Genomic DNA, 20,894 nt, shown 5'->3' on the forward strand with positions numbered 1-20,894 from the left:
GTTTCTTTGCTCTTTTTGAGTCTGTTTTTTGTTGTTGTTGTCATTCAGCTCTGACTGCATTATTTTAAACTCCCTGACCTCTAGCTTAGTTATCTGTCTTCCATTTGCTCTACTCTACTACAAATGGTTTCTACTGCATTTTTCATTTCCTTCATAGAATTCTTCAGCTCCAGAATTCTATTTGGTTCATTTTTATAATTTCTGTCTTTTTGGTAAATATCTCTTTTTCTCATATATTTTTTCCTGATCTCATTGAATTATCTTTCGGAGTTTTCTTATAGTTCATTGGCTTTCTTCAAAACAGCCATTTTGAATTCTTTATTAGCTAGATCACAAAATTCTGTGCCTTTGAGATTGGTTATTGGAGAATTATTATTTAGGTAGTGACATGTTTCCTTGATTTTTCATGTTTCTTGTAGGTTTTGGTTGCTGCTTCTGCATTTGAAGTAGCATACATCTCCTTAAATCTTTGGTAGCTGCCTTCATATGGGGTATACTGTCATTGGTTGTATTATATCTGAGGTTTTTCTCTGCCTTTGTATAGGTACACAGGCTCCACTCTTCTTGCTCTCTCTTGTGGCAGAATTCTCAAGGTACTGTGTCTTCTCTGGTTGTTACCACTCACCAGGCTGGCTACTGGAAACCTCGTTTTTGTTTTCCAGATGGTGGCATTACAGTTCATGTTTTTGGTTTCTCCCTTGCCCACAGACACAGGTCTGTTTTTCGGAGAGCACTCAGTTTACCAGATTTGCTTTCACTGTTGCCCTTGGAAATGTGCACAAGGAGCCAGCTGCAGAGTGAAAAGAGGTGTCAGTTTAGCACTGGGGGGTGGGGTTGGGGGTTCCATGGATCTAGTGGAAATATCCTTAAGTGAAGTACTCCTGCTGGCTAATGGGTTTATTTTCTGCTGAAATCCTGAATGCAGTCAGCAGGAGTTGTGCCCCTTTAAAGCCCTTAGATATTCTTATCTGCCTTTTTCCTGATCTTCCCTCTCCCTCCAGTCCTAGACTACCCATCTCAGTATACTAGGTACTTCTGAAGAGAAACATGTTTCTCCAGCTGTGTCAAGCACTACTGGGGTAGCTGGGCACTCACTCACTGCTTTTTCCTCTGCAGGATAGTTTGCCACTGCTGAATACTTCAGCTTGTGCAGTGTTGCCTTGAAGGGGGTGGTTCTGGGACAGCTCCTTTCACTGTCTCCACTGTGATCAAACTCATACATTTTTCCTGCTCCAGTAATGTGCTGGAATCCCCCATAGGGAAGGCTGGGCTTCACTAAGTCTGTCTCATTCATGGGTGTGTGTCCAAGTTAGTACTCTCCAGGCTTTACCCCACCGTGGCCAAGAGGGATTGGGGCAGGTCTGCTGGCTCTTGTTGGCTCTGCAGCCCATATTGAGGTATGTCTGCCTATTTCTGGATGTACAGGTGGGCAACATTCCTCCTGGGTCTCTTGGCTTATGGTGCTGAATACTACAACTCTCACAAAGGTGATTTTGTTCTTGGATGGATGTTCAATTAATTTTTTAAATGAGGGACACAAAGGAGGAAAGTCTCTTGTCACTATGATGGTTACATCAGTTTTACCCTGAATTTTTTAAATCTCATCCATCTACTTATGTAGATGTGCAGCCTAAATATTATCACTATTATTACCCCAAAAAACAGCTGGTTAAAAGTTTTGTTTAAAGTGATTCTGTGTTGGTGTTGTCCCAAAGGTACCTGACAGAAGTATTATAAATCATTTCTGAAGGAACGTATTTTAGACACAAGCATGAATGATTCCCACAGATAAATTTTAAGAGAACATGAACTTAAGATAAAGAAATCACTAAACACAGAAATAGGCCAGCCCTGGTGGCCTAGTGGTTAAGTTCAGTGCAATCCACTTCAGCAGCCTGGGTTCAGTTCCCGGGTGTGGACCTACACCACCATCAGTGGCTATGCTGTGGTGGCGACCCATTTACAAAATAGAGAAAGATTAGCAACAGATGTTAGCTCAGGGTGAATCATCCTCAGCAAAAAAAAAAACACAAATCACTAGACACACAAATAAACAAGGCACCTTGAGGAAAAGTCAGCACTAACATCAAACTATAGAATCAGACTTGCAAAACTGTGTATTTAAATTATTAGATAATAATTTATATAAATGTGTTTAATATGTGGGATATTATTGAATGTATGATGGAATAAGAGATTATCGAAACTGACTATTTGGGAACAAGGCAAAATGGAAACCTTAGAAGAGAAAATAATATTTTTGTAACTGAAATCTGAGACTCAATAGATAACTTAAATAGCTAGTTAGCACAACTTATGATAAAACAAATTTACTGGAAGATAGATCTTTAAAAACTAAACAAAACACTGTAGAGAAATACAAATAATGGATTTTTCAGTGATGTGGAAAGTAGAGTAAGACGATTTAACATACATCAAATTGGATTTCCAGAGGCATATAGCAAAAATATAGAGGCAATTTTCAGAGTACTATCTGTGTTTAGTAGACAGTACACCAGGCTCAAGCTTACCATAGTGAATGAACGGGCATTAGAGGAAGCTGTGAATATCTCCATTAGTAGAAGGAAAAGATTAGTATATAATGTAGCTGCTCAATAAATCTTTTTTTGGCATGATTGTTGGCGATGATGATGAAGAATGCAATTTTCTGCTCTCTTCTCACAAAATGCTCCCTCCATTCAGTCTTACTGTGGATAGAATCACACTGAAGTCTGGAATGGCAAATACATAGGCTGTCTGGGACAATTTCCCTTTCTATACTGGTGGTAAATATCTTGATGTCTTTTGCAACTAATCACTTCATTATTTCAGAATTCTTCTCAAATAGTGTACCATGAAGCAAAGAATGAACCGATTTTGAGAAATGAACCTTTCTATCTTACTTCTCAAGGTATAGCCATATGCTTTTATGGTGATTTTCCCTTTTTATTCATTTTTGGACTAGGAGGCTGGGAAATGGTTAGGGAGAAGCAAGACATTCTAGATGGCTAATGTTGACAAATATTTGTGGTTCATTGACATTGTTTATTCCAATAATGTCACAGTCTTTCTCCAAAGAAATCTCCAAGACTTCTACTTTTCCCTTATACACAACTCCCAGGCTACATGTGACCCCTATTCTCTACCTTTCGTAACTTCCCATGATTTTATTTCTAGTTTGAGTTCATTTGAATATAAATGTATTTGTGTTTGCAGATGTTCTATGACCATCTGGAGGGAATGACCCCCACAGCTTTTTGAAAAGGGCATGCAGTGTCTGATGCAAAAATATTCTTTTGGTTTTTTACCACTTGGCCTAAAGTCTTGGTGCTTGCCTACTCTGGACTGACCCCAACGAGAAAAAGAGAAAAAATCCTGCCTGAGTTTCCTAATCCCCGTGTCAATTGCCTAAGCATCTTCACCTTTACATGAGTTCAAGTCACTCTTCATTGTCGGAAGTCTTTAACCTGGGAGTCATGAATAAACTCATAAATATCTATGATTTGTGGAAAGAAAAATCTATACCTGCAAGGAAGGGAGCATAATGGCTGTTTCAACTTTGTCTTATCTAACTTCTCAGGAGCCTTCCTAGAGTCAGTATGTTGCTTAAGTCACATCCATTTCCAAGCTGCTTCTTCGTGTGTGTCTCTTCCCACTATCTTATTATATTATTTTTATATTTCTCCAGGCTTTATGAAAGCATAAAGGCAGTTACAGAATTGTCCACCCTCCCTGATCATAAATTAATTGAATATAAGTTCTCAAGGAGATTTTAAAGAGCACCTACTTCACCATCCTCATTTGACCTACGAGGCCCAGCATGATTCAGGGCCTTCTCCAAGCATTGATTTAATATCAGAGCCATGCTTGAGTAGAATCATTCTGTTTCACCATATAAAGAGATGGCAGATTATCCTAATTTGGTCTATTTCCAATTCTCATATATTGCTAAAATCTGGAGTGGAAAGACATGAAATTAAGACACTGTAGGGGACAATGTACTAATGGTGCCCATTTATTATCTTTTGTCCCCAAAGAGAGAGAGGCAATATTTATCCACGATTATTTTCAGTTAAAATTGGTGATTATACATGGAAAGCACAGATTAACTCAACACTGATGATTCAAGGTTGTATATTTAGTCAGCTATATGACTGGGAAAAAAATGAAGAGGATTTCTTTGTGTTTTTTGAGAATGAAATCATTCCTACTCTCATCTGTTTCTCAGCAGATGTCACCAATCAGGTCCATGGAAGGAGAAAGAAATCACACTTCTGTGGCCATGTTTGTTCTCCTGGGACTGTCAGATGAAAAGGAGTTGCAGCTTATCCTCTTCCCAATCTTTCTGGGGATCTACCTTCTCACCCTAGTCTGGAACGTGGGTCTCATCATCCTAATCAGGATGGACTCCCACCTGCACACACCCATGTACTTTTTTCTTGGTTTCCTGTCATTTATAGACATCTGCTATTCTTCTTCCACCAGCCCAAGGATGATTTCAGACTTCTTAAGAGATAAAAAAATGATTTCCTTCATTGCTTGTGCTACCCAGTACTTTGTTGGGTCCTGGATGGCTCAGGCTGAGTGCTGCCTCTTGGCCGCCATGGCCTATGACAGATATGTTGCTATTGGTAGGCCTCTGCAGTACTCAGCCGTCATGGGTCCTGGCCTCTGTCAGAAGATGGTTGCTGGGGCCTATGTGAGTGCTTTTATTGGTAGCTTAGTTCAAACTGTCCCTTGCTTTCATCTCTACTACTGTGGGCCCAATACCATTCACCATTTCTACTGTGACATATCCCATATCATTTCCTTATCTTGCTCCAATCCCTTCATCAGCCAAATGATTCTTTTTCTGGTAGCTTTTTTTATTGGGTTCGGTTCTTTTCTTGTTATCCTCTTATCCTATGGTTTCATTGTAGCTGCCATCCTGAAAATATCCTCTGTCAAATGTAGTGCCAAGGCCCTCAATACCTGTGCCTCCCACCTGGCAGTTGTGACAATATTTTATGGCACAGGCCTCTCAGTGTACCTGCATCCTAGCTCTAGCCACTCCAAGAAGCAGGACAAGGTCCTGGCAGTGTTCTATGTTATCTTTATCCCCATGTTAAACCCTCTTATCTACAGTCTGAGGAACAAGGAGATCAGAGAGGCCCTCAAGAGGGTAGTAAAGAGGCTAACACACTTACCTCAGTATGAATAATATTTGGGCAGGTATTATTTTCTTTGTGAGGAAGACAGGGGTAAGAATATGTAAGTGACCTCTTGTAAGTCACAAGAATATGTAGGTAGAGAGAAGAAGTGAAAACATGGCTCCATGATTCCTGGTGCCATTATGGTTCGCTGCCATCACCAAGTGATCTGTTTGAGGCAGTGTCACCAACATTGAATTCATTTTAAAAGCCTGTTTCCATTATTAGGCCCAGGTAGACAACATCCTCTGTTTTGAGAACAGAGGTTCTGATAGATATTATATGTAGATAAATGATAAGATCCTAGGAAGCCACACAGATGGTTCTTTTCTCATCAGTTTTGTATTGCTTTTATTCATTTTTGACAGTTAAGTATTAGTTTGTATTACAATAAATTAAAAAATAATTTATAAAATTAAATATGTAAAAAATAAAAATAATTTTTAATGAAACACTTTATAACCTTAATCTCAAATAGAGGGAGGGAGTGAGTTTGAGAGAGCGATAGAGAGTTAGAGAGAGTTATGGGAAGAGTCAGGAGAAGAGAGGGGAGGAGAGGAGGGGGGGAAAGAGATTCATCTGAGTTTATTCCTGAGTGACATTTTTTCCCTCCATCTTACTCTTTGAGCCTGCTTGTGAAATGATTTGTGAAAAAGAGATGGGAGAAAAGAATGGTAGAAGCAAGGGGCACTTTTAAGGTCAAGAGTGGGAGAGGTTCTCAGAGGCTGGAAAGAAATCAAAGTCATCAATTTCTGAGCATAGGTGGCCTGGCGCATGCTCCATGGTAGTTTCCCAGAGACCATGCAAGACTCAGAAATGAAGGCTGTCATGGTGTATCTAGGGAGACAGGGTTCAACTCCCAGAGATTTGAGCCTCCCAGAGATTCTAGAGCCTTAATTTTTACCAGGGAGCAGTAGAGCCACCAGATTTGGGGGTACCATGAAAACTCAGAGTCCAATCAAAAGAATTTAAATAAAATTTTAAAAAAGAGACATTGTTTTCTGACAAGAGTTAATGGACTACATTTCAAAACTATTACATTAATATTTATACAACACTTTACACTTCACATAGTTACATTGTATAGATATGATTTATTTCTATTACCATGTGAAGTTGGCAGATGAGAAATTATCCCTCTTTTAGAGATAGAACCTTTGGGCATATTGAGGTCTGCCATGTTCTTCCCAGTGTAGCAACAATCCGTCTTGAATCTCACAAAGTGTCATATGTGGAACGTAAATGGTTCTCACTGACCAGAACCATGTCCTCCATTGATTCGCCGATGGAGGGGCCCAGATTCTATACTTTTGTTGTTATATCTATGGATTGTAATTAGTTTTTGTGTGGTGAACATGATGTAAGCTATGCAGAAATAGTAGTATAATGATGTACACCTGAAATTTATACAATGTTTTAAACCAATGTTACCGCAATAAATAAAAAGAATCTGTTCAATTTAAAATGTTAAATTATTACAGTTTTTATATGGGTGAATATATCTCTACTAACCTATTAGCAAGAGTTAAATCAAATAAACTCATTGCCTCATTCATCCCTCTCTCCCAGAAGTAAGATTAGCTGAAGTAGATCAAACCAAGAATGAGACCTTCCTAAAACTTCTCTGTATCCCTAATAATGGCAGGGTAGATGAGCTCTATCAAAAAAAAAAAAAAAAAAAAAGAAAAGACAAAAAAGTTTTGTGGGCATGATTTAAGTAGATATTTTTAATTAAGGATTAGTGATTTGGCATAATATGTTGGAAAGAACTCCAATTCAGAAAACATAAATTACACCTTCTATTAATAGAAGGCATGATGTGTACCTCACTCTCTGAAGTGCTTTATAAGCATTATCTAATTTGATTCTCTCTATGAAGAGCTACTCTGTGAGGTAGCTACTGTTATCAGCCTCATTTTATAGGTGATAATATTGAGGTTTGGAGAGATTAATTTTCTCAAGGTCACACAACCAGCAAGTGGAAAGCTGGAATTCAACCCAGATTGGCTGATACCAATGCCCATAGTTGTAACCATGATAAGTCATGGCCCTGTCATGAATGAGTGTTATTGTCTTCCTTATTGCCTGTATTTCCTCATTTATGCATAGGAAATCATGCCATGTCTGCCTCACAGGGATGCTGTGATGATTGATTCAGGTCAGGGGGTTGAGAAAAATATATGTATGTATCTATCTAAAATGAAAGTACTTTGTAAACAGGGAAGTGTCCACGTATCTAATTTATTGTTATCAGGCTATATTACCAGCCAGGTACGTCACATTGGGCGAATCTCTTAGCTCCACTGGCTTCAGGTAGTCATCTGGAAGTTGATGGTATTGGACTAGATGATCTCTAGGTCCTTTCCAGCTCTAATGACCCCAACTTCATTAAAGGAAAAGCTATAATCATGAAATCATAATAGGACCATGGGGAAGAGGGGAATTGAATCAGAAAGGACATGGCAAAGTGGGGCATGAAATTAGCAGGGAAAAAAACTCCACGACAACCATGACTCCAGAGAGCAAGTACCTGGAGAGTTTTCTCCCTAATTCTCTTTTCTCCTTTCACCTCTCCTCTTATAACATACTTAAGAGGATCCCCAGTTGTGAACATCTCTCTGGCTGTGAGTGGACAGCAGTTTTGTGGCCAAAAGCTCTCATTTTGGAGGGTAATAGGCCCCACTTAGAAAATTTGGAGAGGAAAGAAATAAGCAATTTCAAACTCTGGAAGGAACTCTGTTTTCCTGGTGATCTGAGTCAAGGTGAGAGGGCAAGATTTATAGAGAACAGCGGATTCTGTGCGCTCATAGCCGTGTGATTCTTCCAGTAGGACCTAGGGGGAACAAGTTTTGTGGTCCTCAGTCTCTTTCATTCCTTGCCTCTTCTCATTCCTCACTTTTACCCTCCCCACTTAGGGCTTTTTTGAGTTCTCTTTCTCCTTACCCAAATTCTCTGACCTTCAGTGAAAAGATTAATCTCTAACCTAAAATGTCAAGCATTATTCTGGGATGAGGGGTGGATGTTGAGTTCTAGTTCTACAATTTCTTAAGGAAGTGATCCTGACCTGTGTTACCTTCTGTTTTTCACCTGTAAAATGGGGGTAATAGGATCATCTAGACACAAATCAGGTAATGTCTATAAGGCCTTAACACTGTAGAAGTTAATCATTGAATGCTGAATGCAAAGTAATAATTTGCTGAATTTTGGGGGAATTAACTAAGATCAAAACTTGCTTGTCTGTGTTTCTAATTTTATCCATCCCTAGAACCTTTTTGATTTAATATTTTCCTTGAGGATTCTGTTGTAAAATAATAATAATTAATTTGACCTCCATTTCAATATATAGCTTTGATTCATAATTTCTGAGTAGCAAATGCCAAGCTGGTCGCTTCATAATGATATGACAAAGTTCTTATGTACAATTCTATTGGCCTTTGTAATACTTAAAATCGCTCTCCATCGTCATCTCTGGAGACCCTGGGGGTCTGGAGATGCCAGCATGGGTGATACAGATGTCACAGATGCCCGACTCCAAGCACAGGAATCGTTGGTCTAACTGTCCCTTTTAACTTTCTTTTATTTACATTTTTCTTCTTCATTCAGCAACATCCTGGCTTTTTAAAACTGATTCTGTATCCTGCACAACCTGGCAAATTGACCATGTTTTAAGTAGATCAGAATTGGAAAAGGTTTTGATTAGCTAAAACCACATATTAAAATCTCTGATAAAATTTACATCAGTCACCTTTCCTTCTTCAAATTGTCTTGGGAGATGGTGAACACATGCAAAAAATTAATCAAAGAGACTGAGTATATTCAGAATTTTTTTCTTTTCCTCTAGCTTATCAAATTTTAACAACACAAATTTTCTCATGAATAAGTAAATGAATCCACAACTCCTCTCTCTTTTCTGGGAATGATGAGTTAGATAGAATACATTTAGTTGTGTTTGCCTTTGTTATCAGAATGTAATAAGAAAGTGTAGAATTTTAGTGCAATTAATTGATCAAAAGCTTGACTTATTTTCCCTGAATAGACCAATTAAGTTGGTGTTTCAGGGATGGTGTGCATGAGAGTTTATATTTTCAAAATATTTTCATTGGATGAAACACATTCTGGATAAAATATATGAGCAGCTCTCTATTCTAAGAGTAAACAGAAGATTTCGAAGTTCATAAAATCATAATTGGAATAAAACAAAAATATTTTTAGTTTCACGTCCAAAAATGGGTGAGAGAACCATTTATTAATATATTCAATATACTTGTTGTTATGTAAATAATAATATATGAAATGCTTAGCATTAAATAATAAAACATCTCCACTAGTCCATGTTTGTATATAGTGAGTATCGTCAGCTCACAAGGACCTGGTGGTGGTGGTGGAACATAAAATGTGGCATCGTGACTTTAAAACGTGGCCAGGTAGGAGAGAGAATAATACAAGAAAGGAATAAATACAATTATTTATTAATAATATTCTTGAGTCTAGGCTTAGAGACCACTTAGTTTAGGCAATAATTTTATGAAGAGCTCCTTGATACTCCAGTATTAGTTCTGCCTTATTTTTTCTTTCACAGAGAGAAATGATAATGAGAATAACTGTGAACACTGTTTTAAGCCTTTTATGCCATTTAATATCTGCAACAACTCTACTAGGTGGTATTATTAACCCCATTTATAGATGAGGCAACTGAGGCACAGAGAGGTTAATAACCAGGTAAAGGCAGACAGCCAGTAGGTAAAAGTCAGGAAAGTCTGAAAGTCTATTCTCCCTGTCATTCTCTCTCTGTCATTTTCTCTCTCCATTATTTTCTCTCTTCCTCTCTCGTCCCCTTTCAGTGCTAACTATTAAGGATTTCTATATCTTAATAACTTTTCCCTATTATAAATGTAGGAGCTGTAGAAATTAGAAAAAATACAGATAAACATAAAGAAGAAAATCAAAATCATACCACACGTTACTTTTGGCAATTGTAATTGACTCATGTGGGTGTGTGTGTGTGTGTGTGTGTGTGTGTGTGTGTGAGAGAGAGAGAGAGAGATTACATGAAGCAAATTTTTTCCTCCAGCAAGGTAAAACCATTTTGTGCAAACATCAGCAGTATATGTGAGTGCCTATCCCATATTGATTTATGCTTTTTATGTTAAAGGCATTACTACACTGTCCTTTTTATATTTTGTGGCTATTTTTCCCAGTTTATCAATTGTATTTCAAAAGTATTTTATATAAATGGGTTTTTCAACCCTAACCAAGTTTTATCTTGTTATATTTTTTTCTCTTATAGTTTCTCTCTTGGTATTATATTTCAGAATTTTCTTTTCCATCCCAAGATTATATAAATGCATGTGTATTTATCCCTCTGATGGTTTTACTTATAGTGAGCCAGGTCTCACAGACCATTTAGGGCAGAGTTTATCCTTTTTCTATCAATCTAAAACACTAACTTTATCATATATTAAATGCTTAGCAACATTTAAATTTATTTCTTAAATTCCTATTTGTTCTTTTGATACATGTCTAGTTTTATAAGAATAATGAATTAAGGTTTATAATACTTTTTAATATCTAAAAGTCCAAGTCATTTCTGATTATTAATTTTTTTCAAAATTTTCTTGACTATTATTTATTTACTCTTTCATCTCAAGAAAAGTCAATTTGGGTATAAAGCATAGACAGTAGATGTTATCTGTTATGAATCTGTTAATGAGCTCTAACATGCTGACTGTGTTGACTAATACATGAAATATACCTTGTTGTATTTGGAAATTGAAATAGTTACTTGACATCAGGCTCATCATAACTTGATGCTGATTGTCAGTTGACCCAAGAGTTCATGAACTGAAGCAAACTAAATAGAAAATCATTTATGTGGTTTGTGTCTTCATGGCCCCAGGTGGTTTGAATTGTCTGACACTAGATCCGCATCTATACCTGCCTAGAGGTAATGAAGCCTGACTGTCTACAGGGCTGATGATGTCTCAGGAATTTCCCCAAATTGACCCATAAAACTCTAGCACCTACGGCCTTCCTATTCACATACAGTTGTCATTCATGGTTATCTGTAAGCAATCAATGATAGTAATAGCCAACATCTATTGAACAATTAATGTGTACTGGATTGTGTGCTGAGCACTGGCATGAATTTCCTCATGTGACCCTCCCATTAACCTCATAGTACAAGGGCTCTCATTGTCCTCACTTTCTTATGAGTAAATCATACTTAGTGTGATTAAGCCATGGGGACAAGTTAATAGAATTAAACGACATCAGAACTAAAACTCTTTTCTTCCAGTTTTGAGATATAATTGACATACAACATAGTGTAAGTATAAGGTATACAACATAATGATTTGATATATGTATATATCGTAAAATGATTACCACAATAAGATTAGCTAACATCCCATCACCTCACTATTTTCTTCCTTGTGATGAGATTTTTTGAGATCTATTCTCTTAGCAGCTTTCAAATGAACCATACATTATTGTTAACCGTAGTCATCATGCTGTAGATTATATTCCCAGAACTTATTTATCTTATAATTGGAAATTTGCACCTTTTGACAACCTTCACCCAGTTCCTCCACCCCACTCCCCCACCTCTGGCAACCACAAATCTGATCTCTGTTTCTATGATTTTTTTTTAATTCCACATATAAGTGAGATACAATGTTTGCCTTTCTCTATCTGACTGATCTCACTTAGTGTAATGCCCTCAAGGTCTATTCAGGTTGTCACAAATGCTAGGATTTCCTTCCTTCTTATGCCTGAAAAATATTCATATGATATATATAATGATTTCTTTATCCATTCATTCTGTTGTTGGACACTTAGGTTGTTTCCATGTCTTACTTATTGTGAATAATGTTGAAATGAATATGGGAGTACAGATATCTCTTTGGGACTGTGATTTCAGTTTCTTTGGATATATATACATACCCCCGAGTGGAATTGCTGGATCATGTGGTAGGTCTATTTTTAATTTTTTGAGGAAAGTCCATTCTGTTTTGAATAGTGGCTGTACCAATTTATATTTCCACAACAATGCACAATATCTACATCCTCGCCAGCAGTTGTTATCTCTTGTCTTTTTGATAATAGCCATTTTAACTGGTATGAGTTCATAGCTCATGGTTGTTTTGATTTGCATGTCCCTGATGATTAGTGATGTTAAGCACCTTTTCATGTACCTGTTAGCCATTTGTATTTCTTCTTTGGAAAAATGTCTATTCAGGTCTTCTGCCTATTTTTTAATTGGATTATTGAGTTTTCATAGTTCCTGTGGATATTAACCCCTTATTAGATATGTGATTTGCAAATATTTTCTCCTGTTTCATGGGTTGCCTTTCATTTTGTTGATCATTTCTTTTGTTGTGCAGAAACTTTTTAGTTTGATATAATCTCACTTGTTTATTTTTGCTTTTGTTGCTTGTGCTTTAGGTGTGATATCCAAAAAAATCGTTGCCAAGACCCATGTCAAGGAGCACTTTCTCTATGTTTTATTCTAGGAATTATGGTTACAGGTCTTACATTTAAGTCTTTAATCCATTTTGAGTGAATTTTTATGAGGGGTGTAAGATAGGGGTCTAGTTCCTTATTTGCTTGTGAATATCCAATTTTCCCAGCACCGTTTATTGAAAAGGCTGTCTTTTCTCCATTGAGTATTTTTGGCTCCATTGTCAAATATTAGTCGATCTTATATGCATGGGTTTATTTCTGGGCTCTTGATTCTGTTCCGTTGGTTTGTGTGTCTGTTTTTATGCCAGTACCATATTGTTTTTATTACTATATCTTTGTAATATAGTTTGAAATCAGGAGTGTAGTGCCTCCAGCTTTGTTCTTCTTTCTCAGGATTGCTTTGGCTCTTTGGGGTCTTTTGGGTTCCATATTAATTTCAGGACTGTTTGTTCTATATTCTGCCATTAGAATATGACAGGGATTGCATTGAATCTATTAATGGTTTTGGATACTAGGGACACTTTAACAATATTAATTTTTCCAATCATAAGCACAGGATATCTTTCCATTTACTTGTGTCTTCTTCAATTTCTTTCATCGACGTCTTACAGTGTTCAGTGCGAGTTCTTTCACCTCCTTGGTTAAACCTATTCCTAAGTATTTTATTGTTTGTGATGCTATGTAAATGGGATTGTTTTCCTTATTTCTTTTTCAGATAATTCATTGTTATCGTATAGAAATGCCACTGGTTTTTGTATGTTGATTTTGTATCCTGTAACTTTACTAAATTTGTTGATTAGATATAATAGTTTTTTGGTGGACTTATTAGAACTTTCCATATATGAAATTATGTAATTTGCAAATACACACAATTTCAATTTTTTTTTTCAATTATGATGCCTTTTATTTTTTTTCTTGCCTGATTGTCCTGGCTAGGATCTAGCACTGTGTTGAATAGGAATGGTAAGAGTGGTCACCTTTGTCTTCTTCCTGATCCTTGAAAAGAAGCTTTCAAACTTTCACCTTTGAGTATGATGCTAGATGTAGGCTTGTTATATATGGCCTTTATCATGTTGAAGTAAGTTCCTTCTATACCTAATTTGTTGAGAATTTTTATCCTGAATGGATGTTGAATTTTGGCAAATACTTTTTTTGCATCTATTGAGATGATTATATGATTTTTATATTTCGTTCTATTAATGTGATGTATCACATTTATCAATTTGTATATTTTAAATTGTCCTTGCATTCCAGGAATGAACCCTGCTTGGTCATGATATATGATCCTTTTAATGTGCTTTTGAATTCTGTTTGCTAGTATTTTTTTGAGAATTATTTACCTGTATTCATAAGAGAAGTTGGTCTGTAGTTTTTTTTCTTATAGCGTCCTTTCTGGCTTTGGTATCAGGGTAACACTGGCCTTGTAAAATGAGTTTGGAATTGTTCTTTTCTCCTCAATTTTTGGAAAACTTTTGAGAAGGATTGGTATTAATTCTTCTTTAAATGTTTGGTAGAATTCACCAGTGAAGCCATTGGATCCTGGTCTTTTCCGTGTTGAGAGGTTTTTTTTTTTTTTTTTTTTTATTGCAGTAACATTGGTTTATAACATTGCAAAAATTTCAGGTGTACATCATTGTACTTCTATTTCTGCATGGACTACATCATGTTCACCACCAAAATACTAGAGGTTTTGATTACTGATTCAAGCTCCTTACATTGTACTAGTCTGTTCAGACTTTCTGTTTCTTCCTGGTTCAATTTTGGTAGGTTGTATGTTTCTAGGAATTTATCCAGTTCTATATTGTCCAGTTCGTTGTCATATAATTTTTCATAGTAGTCCCTTATAATCCTTTGTATTTCTGTGGTATCAGTTGTCTCCTCTTTCATTTCTGATTTTATTGATTTGGGTCTTCTTTTTTTCTTCATTAGTCTAGCCAGAGGTTTGTCAATTTTGTCTATCTTTTCAAAGAACAAACTCTAAGTTTTGTTAACCTTTTCTATTGTTTTCCTTTTCTCTACTTCATTTAATTCTGCTCCCTATCTTTATTATTTCCTTCCTTCTACTAACTCTGGGTTTAGTTTTTCTTCTTTATCTGCATCCTACAGGTGTAAAGTTAGGTTGTTTATTTGAGATCTTTTTATTTTCTTTATGTATTTATAGCTATAAATTTTCCTCTGAGAACTGCTTTTGCTTCATCCTATAAGTTTTGGTATGTTTTGTTTCCATTTTTATTTGTCCTAAGATACTTTTTAATTTCTCTTTTAATTTTTCTTCTGTACATTGGTAGTTCAGGAGTGTGTTGTTGAATTTCCACGTACTTGTGAATTTTCCAATTTTCCTCCTGTTGATTTCTAGTTTTATATAATTGTGGTCAGAAAATATACTTGGTATGACTTTAAACTTTTTAAATTTGTGAAGACTTGTTTTGTGGCCTAATATATGATCTATCCTAGAAAATGTTCTTGTCGCACTTCAGAAGTGTGTGTATTCTGCTGTTGTTGGATGGAATGTTATGTAATGTAGAACAGGCTCCAAAGCCAGCATATCTTGTCATTTGGGCTCCCAAATCAGGAAGAACTGTGCACCAAGTTCCCTGGTCAAATGGAGCTGGCAGCTCGGCTCTGCAGATGGGGAAAGCCACTGGCCAGGCTCCTTGAATGTTGCTGGGCTATGCAGCTTCCCAGGTGTTTCAGCCAGGTTTCCTTGTTGGGTGGGCCTGGGGAACACACTTAGCAGTAGGTAAGCCTATGAATTTTCTTCCCTGCCTGGGTGGGGTGGCAGAATAAGCTCCAAGGGCAGCAAAGTCAGAAAACCCTGATGTTAGGAGTTCTGAATCAGGCAGAACTATACACTGAATTCCCTGGACAAAGGAAGCCACTGTCCTGGCTCTGCAGATGGGTAATGCTGCTTACTGAGCTCTACATTCAAGTGCTGCTGGACTACACAGTTTTCCAGGTGTTCTTACCACCTTGTTGAGCCAGGCCGGGGGGTTACACTCAGCAGTAGATGGGGCTATAAATTTGTTCCCCTGCCTTAGTGGAGCATAAGGACAGGCTCCAAGACCAGAAAGTCTCACCATATGGGGCCCCAGGTTGGGTAGAACTGCACACGAAGTTACCTGGTCTGATGGGACTACCATCTAGGATCTGCAGATGGGCAAAGCCTCTGGTTGGGATTTCTACCTGGGTGTCACTGCAAAAAGGAACTCAGTCTGCAAAGATCTGAGAACTGGCGGCTCTAAGTCCTGCCCCCCTTCTCCATCACAATCTGATTCCCAAAGTTCAAACCCCATAGATTCCCTCATGATCTCTGGGAGGTGAGAGCAGGAAGAGCGTCCCAATAAGTGACCACAATTCTGAGGGAGCTCAATGTCCACCTTGGACTTTCTTTTACCCACTGGGGAAACCATTGGCCAAGAAGGGTTCTCTTAGTGTGGCACTGTGTCAGCAATGGGGAGGCAGAGTGTAGCTACTCCTCTACTGTTCTAATATGGTGTCTCTTGGTTGCTGTGATTCAGGATGGTGCTTCATCCTCAGCCCCGTGTTCTAGGATTTTCACAGTGGTGTCTTGTCTATGAATAGTTGCTAGTTGTTCTTCTGGTGAGGAGGACTAAAGTCAGGATGGACCTATGTTGCCATCCTGATGATGTCACAGAACTAAAACTCAAAGTCTGACCCTTAATCACAGTACTTTGCTGTGTCCTAAGACACAAAATATCCTAAAATTGAGACAATAGTTGAGGCCAATAGTGACTTGTACTAGCTTTTCTTTGGAATAGTTGTCAGTCAATCTTCAAATATCTATTTAATTTTCATGAGACCTCATGAAATAATTGAGAACCTGAAACACCAAGCAGGTATGTCTTGATATTCAAGATGAAAAACTGGGGTCTTTCTACCAAGACAGTGAAGTATTTCTCCTTTTCCAGTGCTGAAGGGAGGGAAAAAATGGCACATATGAGAATTGTAATGCTGTCACTTCACCTGAATCTTGTCTATTTTCTGATTTTAGGAGGACCAAGCCAATGATTGGGAGTGGAAATATTACAGACATCACCCATTTCATCCTCTTGGGATTCTCGGATTTCCCCAGAATCATAGCGGTGCTCTTTGTTGTCTTCCTGTTGATCTACATTATGACTCTGACGTGGAACCTGAGCCTCATCACCTTAATAAGGATAGATTCCCACCTCCACACGCCCATGTACTTCTTCCTCAGTAATCTGTCCTTCATGGATATTTGCTATGTGACCTCCACAGTCCCCAAGATGCTCTCCAACTTCTTCCAGGAGCAGCAAACTATCACCCTTACAGGTTGTGCTATTCAGTACTTCGTCTTTTCAACCACGGGACTGAGTGAGTCTTGTCTGATGACAGCCATGGCTTATGACCGATATGCTGCCATTTGTAATCCACTTCTCTATTCATCCATCATGTCACCCACCCTCTGTGTTCAGATGGTGCTGGGGTCCTATATGGCTGGACTCTCTGCTTCTATATCTCAATTGTGTGCCATGTTTCAGCTCCACTTCTGTGGGCCTGATGTCATCAACCACTTCTTCTGTGACATGCCCCAACTGTTAGTCCTGTCCTGCACTGACACTTTCTTTGTACAACTCATGACTGCTATATTAACAATGATTTTTGGGATAATAAATGTCTCAATCATCATGGTATCCTATGGCTATATTGTCATCTCCATTATGAAGATCACTTTAGCTAAAGGCAGGTCTAAGGCTTTCAACACCTGTGCTTCTCACCTGACCACAGTGACCCTCTTTTATACCTCAGGTATGTTTGTCTATTTAAGTTCCAGCTCTGGCAGTTCCTCCAGCTTTGACAGATTTGCATCGGTCTTCTACACTGTGGTGATTCCCATGTTGAATCCCTTGATTTACAGTCTGAGGAATAAGGAAATCAAAGATGCCTTGAAGAGGTTGCAAAAGAAGATAAAGTATTGCTGAGGTCACAAATTATGAGATTTCTGAGATTTGTCTTGTCAAAATCACCTCAACTGATGATAATATGCATGAGTGGACTATAACAAAATTCGTACTGACTTTGGACAAAGAAGGCTTAATTTGACACAGATAATATGCCAAAATGGACCAACAATTGACTCACTGCCACACAAACACTACATCTTTAAGTCCTGGAGGTTCATTACTTTCACCTTGTGAAAAGTGGCCTCATCATTTATTAATCTATCTGCAAGTATTTGTGAAACATCAAGGTTTAGAAACTTCTTTCTTTTCTTTGCTTCTGAGAAAAAGCCTTGTTTAATCTCAAGCCTAAAGAAGAGATACCTGACAGTGGCACATGGGAATATAGCAACCTTGTCTCCGAAATATTTTGATGCAGCATAGTCCAGACATGGTGGTGACCAATGTTTGTTCTGTGTTTCTGACTAGAATGGGAACGAACAGAGAGACAAGATTCTGTCTTTGGACAGAAAGAAAGCTATGCAATTGGCCTGGTTGTGCATCCTGGGAAGACCAGTCTGTGATAGCTAATGTTTGTCTAAGGCTTCTTTCAATGCTAATCATCTAATAAGTTTTTGGTTACATCCTAGTCTCCACCAGCTGTAGTCTAAGGAAAGAGGAGGTGATTTGAATCATAAAGAGGAATAAAATGATGTATGTGATCCCTTCCTTGTCATTTACTTATGAATCTGATAATTTAATTTCTTATGTCTAATGGCCAGTGATGATGTTCAAAATCCATGTCACACTCAATAGAAATTTTTGATACTGTGGGACTCAAACCTCCCTTTCTCCCCCATTAAATCTAGAAAATTTACCCTTGGTTGACATATCCAATGGGATCATACCACAAAAATTGTTTCTGATATTTTAAACATCTGTTCAAGTTTGGTGTGAGGATACTTGTGTGAGAAGTTATTGTAATAATAGAATCACTGAATATTCAATATTTCAGAGACTAAGAATGTGAAAAACTGGTATACATTTTTTCTATTATCGATATTCAATGTTTTATGTCCTAGAGATTTATGGTTGTATGGAGGATATAATGGTTGGAGTAGAATTAATAGAGTTACTTTAATGCTGATATTTTTCAGGTAGCCTTGAGGACCAGAAGAGGAAATAGAAAGTGAGATAGGCAGAGTTAAGAACTCTGCCCAGTTATCACTACTTGAAGGAGAAAATAAGCTTTGTGGCTCTAGTGGTCTGGTTAAAAAGGGGAACAAGATGTGTAACAACATTGATGTTGATTTGAGAGGTTGCCCAGACTTGAACAAACTGATGTAAAACAGATGTCATTAACTTGACATATTGTCCTTGGAGATTCATTGGATTCTTAATGAATATTTTCGGAGTCTCAATTTCAATGAGTCACTTGAATTATTCTTTTTAATTAAGGACTGTAAGTGAAGAGCTTTTTGATGCCTTTGCCAAATCTTTCATGAGTTTACATATAGACAGGATTGAGAGAAGGGCAATTGTTGAACCTCTGGGAGAGAGCAGGTGGCCTTACCCCACGCCAATGAAATGGTAATATGAGTAAAGGATGTTTGCTCACATCCAGGCATAGGTATGTTCTTTGAATCATTGCTCTTCACAAATGTTTAAGAATGTAGAAGTCTGTTTCTAAGTGGCCATGAGAGCTTCCTTATTAGACAGAACTCTGCTACATATTAGTGGAGGATTTTCCATAATATTTCACAGATGTACCTCTTTATGGGTTCAGATGAGCTCAGGGAGGTTATGAATAGCAGATGCTGATGATAATTGGAACTTAATCTTCTGGAAGCTGCTGTCGATGGGTGAGGTCTCTGGGAACTACTGTCTTCCAAGAACTGTCTCCATGGGCTGCTGTTGAGAACCATTAGCTAGAAGTACTGATGGGAAATGCCATTAAAGTATTATTTTAAAGAAAAAAATGGGGAAAATAAAACAATTATTCAGACTTGCCCCTGAAGAACATTTAGACCAATGATATATTCCAGATTCTACTCTTAGATGAACCACATATTCTAAATTAAGTCAGTCTATGGGACTAAAAAGATAGTTTAGCTTGCTCACAGTAATTGCACAGAGATTTCACCATATAATATCACAGAAGAACAGTCAATCTGCCAGCCTTCACAAGGGTTGCTAGACAAATACATCAAAGTGGGTGGTAAGGATGAAAAGAGCAATAAGAAAGATTTCTTGTGCTCATTATCTACATTTTAGATGTAGTTCAGTGGAAAATGATTGAAAGAGACCCACAGACCAAGAAGGGTGAAAAGAATAGAACTCACATGAATTATCAGTCGGTCAATGGAAGGTTCAGCCAAGAGGAGGAGCTTGACCTCATTTTGCAGGATTTATTTGACAAAAGAGAAGAGCATTCCTGGCAGGAGTAAATAGAAAAGTGGAGTGGGCTGAATGTACAGAGGGGTATCATTGAGATCCACAGACCATAAGGATGAAAAGTTGAACATGAGTTTTAGCATAAAGACTCTCAGAATTTCACTTTGTGTTTAGTCAAGTCAAAGAGCCTGAATCATTGAGATCCTAGGGGTTGATAGTGTTTCCTCATTCTCATAGCTGACTTCTTGGCCCAAATAATCTTCCTAAAACAATTCTAATAACCTTTCTAAGGTACTGAACACTTTCATCTTTTTCAAATGCTTTCAATGATGTTCTATTATTAATATTGTACAAAGTAAATATAAAACTCAATATTCGTTAGGATATTTTTTAAAAGACTACTTAGACCAAGAGATCATTTATGAAAATTAATAGAAATTTGAATCCCAAGAAGCTTTGGCGTCATCTGATTTTGAAAGTTCACATGCTCACACACACTGATAGGTCTAAATAATAGAGAAGGAAAATCAGAGCCCTGGAAGAGGGCAGGACTCATTTGAGACATACACATGGTTCGCTTAATAGATTCCAAGTCTCCAGACTTTTAGATCTCCCTGAAATATGTAGCTGAGTCTGTGCACAAGATGAGAATTTAGTTTTCAGCCCTCTGGGGGATGAATTATTAAAATTGTGATTCCTGATGCACAATCTAGGTGAATAAATTTTGAAAGTATTTGAATGAAGCTGTTGGTAGGATTAGAGTTAAGAAAGTACGTAACATTAATATCATTTTGAAATTTATTTATTTTATTTTAATAGTTAGCTTTAAATTTTTATTGGAAAATAATTGACATAAACGTCGTACGAGTTTAAGGTGTACAATATGCTGATTAAATACACTTATATGCTGCTATATGATAACCACCAC

At 37.4% G+C, this 20,894-nt stretch overlaps 2 protein-coding genes across 2 annotated transcripts in view; both read left to right on the forward strand.

Moving 5' to 3' along the window:
- LOC101404840 (olfactory receptor 5AN1-like) overlaps positions 1-20,368 on the forward strand; it is a 107,609-nt gene extending 87,241 nt beyond the window's left edge. Inside the window, exon 3 of the mRNA XM_087423247.1 lies at positions 16,663-20,368. Within this exon, the coding sequence (XP_087279373.1) occupies positions 16,676-17,614 (939 nt within the window). The 5' untranslated portion in view covers positions 16,663-16,675 and the 3' untranslated portion in view covers positions 17,615-20,368. The remainder of the gene's footprint in view (positions 1-16,662) is intronic.
- LOC101405097 (olfactory receptor 5A1-like) lies at positions 4,232-5,234 on the forward strand. The gene has a single exon (XM_004437759.2). It carries the CDS (start codon positions 4,232-4,234, stop codon positions 5,198-5,200), a length of 969 nt encoding a protein of 322 aa, XP_004437816.1. The 3' UTR covers positions 5,201-5,234.
- Positions 20,369-20,894: the final 526 nt, after the last annotated feature.

Source organism: Ceratotherium simum, chromosome 34, assembly GCF_057802395.1.
Source record: "Ceratotherium simum simum isolate JZ-2026a chromosome 34, ASM5780239v1, whole genome shotgun sequence".
Classification (NCBI taxonomy): domain Eukaryota; kingdom Metazoa; phylum Chordata; class Mammalia; order Perissodactyla; family Rhinocerotidae; genus Ceratotherium; species Ceratotherium simum.

What these genes read in the sequence shown, in the direction of transcription:
- LOC101405097 (XM_004437759.2), top strand. Translation starts at nt 4,232, where the DNA reads ATGTCACCAATCAGGTCCATGGAAGGAGAAAGAAATCACACTTCTGTG.